Source organism: Apaloderma vittatum, unplaced genomic scaffold (genome assembly GCF_000703405.1).
Source record: "Apaloderma vittatum isolate BGI_N311 unplaced genomic scaffold, ASM70340v1 scaffold11712, whole genome shotgun sequence".
In the NCBI taxonomy this organism is placed as follows: domain Eukaryota; kingdom Metazoa; phylum Chordata; class Aves; order Trogoniformes; family Trogonidae; genus Apaloderma; species Apaloderma vittatum.
Window position 1 is genome coordinate 1762 of NW_009704175.1, and position 8704 is coordinate 10465.

Sequence of the window (8704 nt, forward strand, 5' to 3'; positions counted from 1 at the left end):
TGCATTCTAACTGATTTGCAGGGGGTATGCAGCAGTTTGGAAATCTTATTGCAAGCTCACAGTCACAGAAGTAGATAATTACTATCTCCACAATATCTATAAGTTAAATTACTTGTTTTAATACAGATTAGATTAGTATTAAAGTTAGAGGATTGGTATGAGAGACATGATAAATGTAGTCATGACAGAAAACAATTTTTAATTTAGCATACCCTATCAATCTAGATAGCCCATGAATATTTACCATTAATCCAGTAGGCTGGAACAGAGGGGGTAAAAAGAACAAAAAATAGAAGGTTTGACCTAAACAAGGACTGAGGGAAAAAGAGAATTCTCAGCAGTTTTACTGAGAACAGATCTTGCAAAAATGTGAACTGGAAACAGATTGGAAAATACATTTGGGGTACCATTATAAATAAAGCCTTCAAAAAATGAATGACATGCAAAAATAGTAGTAATTCTTGAAATGTACTCTCCTTTGCAGGATTTACCAGTCTGATTACACTTAAATGAGTAACTTCAAAGGCTGAAATGAAATCATCTATGGAAATTCAAAACAAACCTATTTGATCACATCATACTTCACAGCAGGGATACAATTTGCAAGGGCTGAGTGAGGGCATAGTATAAGCTAAAACAGGTTGTGTGTGCAATGAACCAAACTAAATGGTTTATATAAAAGAAATGTTGTTTCCATTAATTTTTCTGGTAATCTTATTAAAAATGCCACCTGTCCAGAATAGAATTGACCAGATTTTAATTCTTTTTCATATCTCAGTGTTTAAACAGAAGACAAAGAAGGTATCATCTTATAGTGATTAAAATATGGCACAAAATTTCTTATTCTCAAATCCTCATTACTGCAGCAGTTTCCCTGGCTCTGTTTCAATACCTGGCTATTATACCTTTTACTTTTCCTATCACTGTACTCAAAGAACTGATTTTTCTGATAAGCCCAAAGAATTATTTTTTCAAAATGCATGTCATATTTTTAACCTCTCTTTAACCAAAATGTTTCTAGTCTATAATACTTAAAATTCACACACATTAAGCAAATATAACATGAAATGCACCTCTTAAAATTCCACCACCACCCCTCCAAAATCCCCTGTAACAACCCTGAACAGGAACTTAACTTTGAATACCAACAGAGATGAAATGGTGTCATAATCAGCATAAGTGCATGTGGACTATTCACCTAGATCAAACACTTTGGACATACACTCAATTAAATTTAAATCCCATTATATAATGTGTACCAGCCTCATTTTATGCAATTCCCTAATTTAATGGCTTAGTATTAGCCTTCTTCCTTTTTGCACACATGGACTAATTTTCACGGTGCTCGGTCCCTTTGGGAAGTAGGTCATTAAAGTCAACTGGATGAAGACACAAACTTAATACCTAAACGGTATTGTAGAAGGGTCAGAGACACAATAGTAATGCAAAACTATTTTTCACTCATCCTTCTTTGTAATATTTATTCAATTCCTCCTTCATATTAATATTGTTCATTAATCTCTAGGATCACAAAGTAGAAGAATCAAGAAAGCTATCAACCTGTTCTAAACTAATTTGTGAAACAAACCAAACAAATCCCAATTAAAAAAAATAAAAATCCTAATTATAATACCATTTAGCTGTTAGAAAATTCTTGTTTTACACTGAGACAGTAGAATCATAATATTCATATTACCTTTCTCAATGTGTATTCTTTTTGTCTCATGTCCCACGTCATGACCAGCCAGATCACCCTCCTTAGGTCCAGGCAGAACATTAGGTGACAAACCCATCAGCATTTGGTTCATAGATAGCCCATTCTGATGGACAGCTGCTAGACACAAGCGCAGGCAGAAAGAAAATCAGCCGTCACATTAACAATACACTTTTGTACTTATTTTATATAGTCTTCCTCTTCATTATACAAGAATTCGCACAATTGCAAAGCTACTTAATTAGTGCTATCAGCATCCACATAGGAGGGGAGTTTCTCCCCGTTACTTCTAATTTTAAACAACTCATTTTAAAAAGAAGAGTTCAGTATCTTTGGACAAGCTTCCAAACATTTAGTTTATTTAACAAGAAGAGAAGTGCAAATTGAAGAAAAACAGAAAAACAGAGAAGGTTCTCCATGAGATATTTACTGATTTATTTTATTTTAGTTAATAGTAAAAAACCTCTTGTATATTAACATTCCAAATATGCAGTCCCTAAATTTCTTAATTTCAGTGTTGTTGTCTCCCAGGTGATAAACACAGTTTTTCAACATATTCTGTGCAACAGCAGAATTGCTTATTTGCTCATCATATAGTTATTTCCAACAGTTCTCTAAACAGACCCTCTTGAGTCTCAAACACATCTCAGAAACCCATATAAGGTACTTTACATTCCTATGCTTTTGTCCTGAAAATTTATATTTGCAAGAGGCTTACACTTTTCTCAGCATTTACTCATATGTACCCCATACTTCTGTAGCAGACATCTTATTCTTGCTGGCACCACAAAAGCAGATGTACTTAGGAATCAGCTGTGATGTTAACAAAGCAGATAGGAGAGAAAATAGTTATTTGATAAATAAGTAAGTTAATGCAGTGATCCAGTGTTTAAAGAACTCTATTATGGTCACATTGGAAGAAACAGTGTGCAATGGTCTCAATCCTCTCTGCTGCTAAATTGAACAGTAAGCTGAACAGTATAATCTCTTCATTAAAAGAGTGTCATTCCTTAGCAAAAACAGTAAGGAACTCTCAAAGTAATTTACTTTTTCATTTAAAGAACAATTGAAAACATCTTTAATGGTTGTAAAATATACCCTATTCAATAAAATTTTAAAAAATTAAAATCCAGGGTTGTGAGTTTTTTTCCCAGATCTTTACCCCATGTGTTACCTGATCTAGTTGAGAGGTGTCCCTGCCCATGACAGGGAGGTTGGATTAAATGATTTCTAAGGTCCCTTCCAGCCTAGACCATTCCATGATTCTACATACGAACTCTGTGAAATGTTGATCTGGTCTAGAGGCCAGGTCTCCATCAAAGTTGCTCTATTACTCCTCTCCTCAATTGGACAGAGGAGAGAAAGTATAACGAAAGGCTCATGGGTTGAGCCTGGGGAAATAGATAGGTAATACTATACAGGATGCCAGTTTAATCTGCACTCTGATTTGTCCAAGGGATATGAAAACAGAATTTTTAGCTTGTCATGGTCAGGCCTCATTTTTTTTCTTTGGCAAATGGTTTGTCATCACATAGTAATGAAAGATCTTTCATCCGAAGGTCAATGAAGAAATCATCTTCCTGAGTCTGCAGAGAGCCTGAAAAGAAGCAGTCTAAAAGGCACGTGCTGCCTCTAAACAACACGACTACGTTTTTCATGTAGTTATTTCACAGCCTTCTATCTGCCTGCCAAATCTTCCAGTTTCACCTACTGACAAAATCCACTGTGAAAAGATGCCTTAAAAGCACAAAGACCCACAACTGAGCAATAATAAAAGGAATGGATAAGTGTAATATGAATTTAAGTAAATAGCCATAAAATAGTAAGGTTTAAAACCTTTTTTTCCAGGTTGTTGCACTGGAATACCATAGAATTCAGGAGTTGTGCCATATAATTTATATTCTGTACAAGGAGCCTTGAAGAAAATGGTATCTCTCTGAGACACCATGGTTTAATTTCACTCCGCCCCTTGTGAGCCATGAGGTAATAAGACTCTGTATCATATTTCTCATCATTAAAATTTTTTTTGTATTTAAAAAATTTATAAAGTATGCACATTTAATTGATTTAACCTAATTCTTCTCTTTACCAAGCAATTCTACGATGTAAAATGTTGCTTATGAAGTCTGATTCAGTTTAGAAATCAAACCAGAGTAACCAGGTTAAATAAAACTCAATTTCTTTAAAAAATGTTTACACTATATGTTCAATTCTAAAACTAATCTAGCAAATTGCTTCCCGGCTGCAATTCTGTATTTCATAGCTCATATCTTTACGTTTAATATGACATGATGGCAGTTTATATCAGTACCCGTTAATGTAGCATCAGATATTATGATACCATAAACTGGGGAGCATAATGTTGGGAGATAGTTACTGCAGCTGAACTTCTGAACATGATACATATGAGATCTATTTAAGACGAGGGCATTTTGATTAGAAAAACCAGCTGCACCTAATCAAGTTTAAAGTGGTGACAAGGAGAAGAATGTGACCTACGGATTCTGTCTGAAGAGCTCTCGGTCCGTGCGGGAGAGCTGGACACACTGCTGCTTCGATGAGAGGATGGATGGCTGCCAGGTCTTCGGCCCTCTTCAAGAGAAGGAGCAGGAGAAGGGCTGTCTGGAACACGTTCCTGGACCCCACAAAAAATAATTGCAAAAAAAAAAAGGCAACGTTAAACTAAAAGTCTGTTTCCAATCGTCACCTCCCTAAACTGTACCACCCTCCTGAATTACAACCTATTCTTTCCTGTGTTGAAGTGTCCAGGATTTGCAGAGTATTCTCAAAGGACACCTGGCAATTTTAGGACACTAGACCTTGTGCTTTAGTATGCAATGTGAGCTCTGCTCATCCTGTCAGGCTTTTAAACTGCCTTCTGCACTACTTATAAAAATAAGGGGTTTGTTTTGCTTTTGGGTGTTGGGTTTTTTCATCACTTCTATCCGCATGCTGTTGAACGGGAAATACACATTTCAGCTTACAGCCTTTAGCCTTACAGGATGAGGAAAGACACATTTTTGTCAATAAATATAGACCAGACACTGTTGTTGTAGCTTACGCTGAGTTCTACTCCACGTTTTAATTTCAAAAGGGCTTCTTGAGCAATGAGATCTTATGGAACTGCTATGGATCATAAAGTAAATATAATCTTCCTACTGAACCTATGCCAGCAACATGACTGATAAAAATCCAAGTGTCTGTTTATACCATGGAGCACAAACTTGGAAGGAACCACACTTTTTTGGAAGAGTGTGGTGCTATCACAGGCCATATCAATACTTCAAAATGGGGAAAAATGCCCATTAGTGTTTCTCTATCCAGGGGACAGCCTGTCATGGCAGCCAGAAGGAGCTATGATGCCCTTCAGAACGTGCCTTGATTTTGAAAATTAGAGCATGAAGACTGTGACGGTTTGAATTGCAATTCTGCTATGTAAGAACCGCCAGTATGTAGCAGAAAGATATATCTAATATTTACACAGAACTTCAACAGAAACAATAAACAAAGGGAGCTGAGTGTAGAATAGTCCTTTCTAGAAAATTCTCTGTCTTTCCCTGCAGTTTCCTTTTTATTGCTAATAGCTCCCAAGACTCTATGTCATTCCTAAAATACATGTGAGTTAGGTTGGTTTGGTCAAATAGTGATAAAAATAAAGAGTTCCTATAAAGGAAATCCACTGAATGAACTTAAAATGTTAAACTAGGGGTTTTTGTTATGTGAGTTTCTTTTTTCCTTGTGATAATTGAAATCCTGACTCTTAACGAAAGAAACAACCAGCAAAAAGCAAAACCAAAAAACTGCACACATTCAACTCACTCTAAGCTTTCGGTAATGAAATAACACAATTAGTACGTGTTTAATAACACATATGAAGATTTGCTGCTGCAAATGCTTCAAGTTTTCCTGACAAGAACATCACGCTCCTTACGTTCTTTACTGCTTTCGCAGCAGTCATTATTTTTCAAGCACAGTAGCTAGACGAACATTTATTTCTCTGAATGCATTCCTACGAAACTGAGCAACAAGACCATCTGTCGGAATCAATAGTATTGTTCCAGGTAAGCTTCATAATAAATATTTGCTAAACTTGAGATCCTTATTGTGAAGGGATTCAATAGGCCTATTGACAGAGTGAGAAAATACATTTCAGACCAATGTTTCAAGACATTTAAGTGGATTCCACTTTAATAGTCTCAGGTTTTTAAGTCAAAAGCATTGATGAGGAGAGTTTAACTGCACCATAGCTCCAGGCTTATTATGACTTTGATTGTGTTTATATGTCCATGAACTGGGTATTCAAGAGAAGGATTATAATGTAGATGCTTTCAGAATGTAGAAGATTTATTTCTTTAGATTTAGGAGGATTTAAGCATGCACAGTGTACAGATTTAATATAAATTGGAACACAGTATATTTAATCATTCGTTTAATATATAATTTCACTGTTTGGCATACAATGTATTGTTCTTACAAGGGTTTCATTAAAATGAAATCCAGTGAGCACATAAGATTTGAATACAGAGCTGCAGAGTAAATTAATTTATTTAAACAGCTTAATTTGTTTATCCTATTTATTTATGTGTGCTTTTACAGCATGTATTATGAGATGGATAGAGAAAAAGGAATGCACAGGACAACAAAATATAATTACTGCACAAACAAAACACATAATGAGTTTTATTCGCATGTAATATGACATAGCAGACAATCTCTATGAGAAAACTACACATACTGGCTTTATCAATTAATTTGTAAAATACCCTTTGACCCCAACAAAACATGCGATTGAACTATGCAGAAATGGAATATAAAGTAATTTATCACCTTAACTCATTTTTTACGTCCTTGCTTTATAATTCCACAATCAATAAAATAGTCTATGGCAATTTTTTGTCTTTATCAAAACTAGCTGCAGTAATAAATGGAAATGCTGCTAATAATAAATTGAAATACTCTGTAGCTCTGAAAAGTCATAGTGATAAACTAATGGTGCTGGAATATCAATATAAGCTGTCTTCTTTACTAGAGATTGTGTGTAGAACAGATGGATTTTGTCTGTGGTAAAATATTAACTTTACATTTAGATTTCACTTTAAAATTTTTCAAAAAAGAAATGTACAAAAAAGTGTTCAGTAAATAATTCAGCTGATGAGAGCTATTTCCTAACTTCTGCAAAAGGCCACTTTCGTACAAGCAAGTGTACATGATCCAGCAAAGAAAGAGAATTTACTATGTCATAATCCTGGCAATAGAAATCACCTAGGGTACTGTCCACTGTCTGGTACTTTTCCTAAAACGTGCCTACTCCCAGGACAAACTTAATTCCACTTAATTAAAGACATCTCTAGAGAATCTGGTGTTGACTTATAGTGTAATTGGGCTCATTGTCTCCCAACACATAAATAAATAAATAAATGCAATCTGACTGACTTTGCTAAAATTAAGTATGAGGAGAAAACTGCAGCGTTCAGCTTGAAATCTCTACATCTGAATGCAAGTCTCTAAATGTAATTTTGACACATGAGCTAGCTATGAAGCTTCAGAGACACCTATATCTAGGATCCTACATAAAGGTGTCTACCTCCAAGGCAAGTTGTCCCAATCAATTGAGATACAGACAATAAAGTCAATGGAGCCTTCTCCAAAACCAGATACCTGCAGCTCAATTCAGCTGCTCACATTTGAGTCACCTGAGTCACTGAACAGTTCTGAGATGTCCACAGCAGATAGACAGACAGTACCTACAAAAGATGTGCTGCCTTCTGGAGTGCTGTCTTCTAGAGTGGCACCAGGATGCCAAAACCACTACTCTCACGCTTACCAACTGATGAGCTGAATAGCCCCAAAACTCCATTGACGGTATTTACTAGAAAACAAGAAATATGAATTTATTTATCGATTGTAAAACATAACCCTCACTAGCTATCTTTTTTCTCCATTTTTTGCTTCCCTATTTGTTTCTACAGGTACTCACAAATAAATAGTAGTGTGAACAATCTAGGACATACGTAGCAATTTAACATATGGTCAAAAAACTTCCCCAAATCGCTAAGACTCTCAGCTAGGCATCACAGCTGAACGTTGTATTAAGCAATGGACAGCACACTTACTAAGGGCAAAATCTGAAGCATTCCCTATCTTGGTGCTCTTTACAATCTGATCCAAATCATCAATCCTAAGCATTTAAGAATCTGACATTTAACTCCTCCAAAAATAGTACTACCATATATGAAACTTTCACTTTAGGGAGCTGCAATGCCTTTTCCTGTGCTCCTCCTCTACTGACATCACAAGTTACACATTTCATAAACAACAGAATTGTTCTTGTGACACTTTTTAAAAAAAAAATAATAATCTTGTAAAGAATGGGTAAAAGGCTTTAATTGTGAGAGACTGAAGCTGTCTCTAGAATTAGACACCACTCTGATTTTGCTCCAGAATACCACGTATCATCCACAACGTAATACTGTCTCAGTCTTTCAAAGTAAACCAGAACTCTCTTAAAGTACTTATCAAATTTTTTACATTTTTCAAACAGCTCTTTGCATAGAGCAAAGAGTGTGCTCTCATTCCAAAAGTTCCTTTTAAGTAATTTCCTATTAAGATTTATCCTAGTAAATCACTAATGGTATCCAGAAGACCACAAATACTTTCTTCCCAGTATCATATATGTCTTTTAATTCTACCAGGTCGCAAAAGTTCAATATCAAACATGGGGTTTTTTTGCATCTTTTCTTTTTGCTAAGCAGCATGTTTTTGTTGTTTGAAAACTGCCTCATTACCAAAAGTCTTCCTCAAAAATACATCAAAACATAAAGTTGTCGGACTTCAGCTGTTGGTCCCTTGGTCCCTAAATCACTACTGAAGAGAAGGTATTTCAGGTAATATATGTAGGATTAATCCTTCTGCTTGTAAAATAGACAAAAAAGTGGTATCTTCTAGGCTCTTAACCACCTCAATCTTTCCACAAACATTCTTTGCCATTCC

The 8704-nt window shown here is 35.5% G+C and overlaps 1 protein-coding gene across 1 annotated transcript in view; it reads right to left on the reverse strand.

Moving 5' to 3' along the window:
- Positions 1 to 1696: 1696 nt before the first annotated feature.
- Positions 1697 to 8704, reverse strand: part of LOC104270536 (dachshund homolog 1-like) — a gene marked incomplete at its 3' end in the record, with an annotated part of 21859 nt that continues 14851 nt past the window's right edge. Inside the window, exons 4-5 of the mRNA XM_009864930.1 lie at positions 4214 to 4349; positions 1697 to 1831 (exon numbers count right to left, since the gene is read on the reverse strand). Of these exons, the coding sequence (XP_009863232.1) occupies positions 1697 to 1831; positions 4214 to 4349 (271 nt within the window). The remainder of the gene's footprint in view (positions 1832 to 4213; positions 4350 to 8704) is intronic.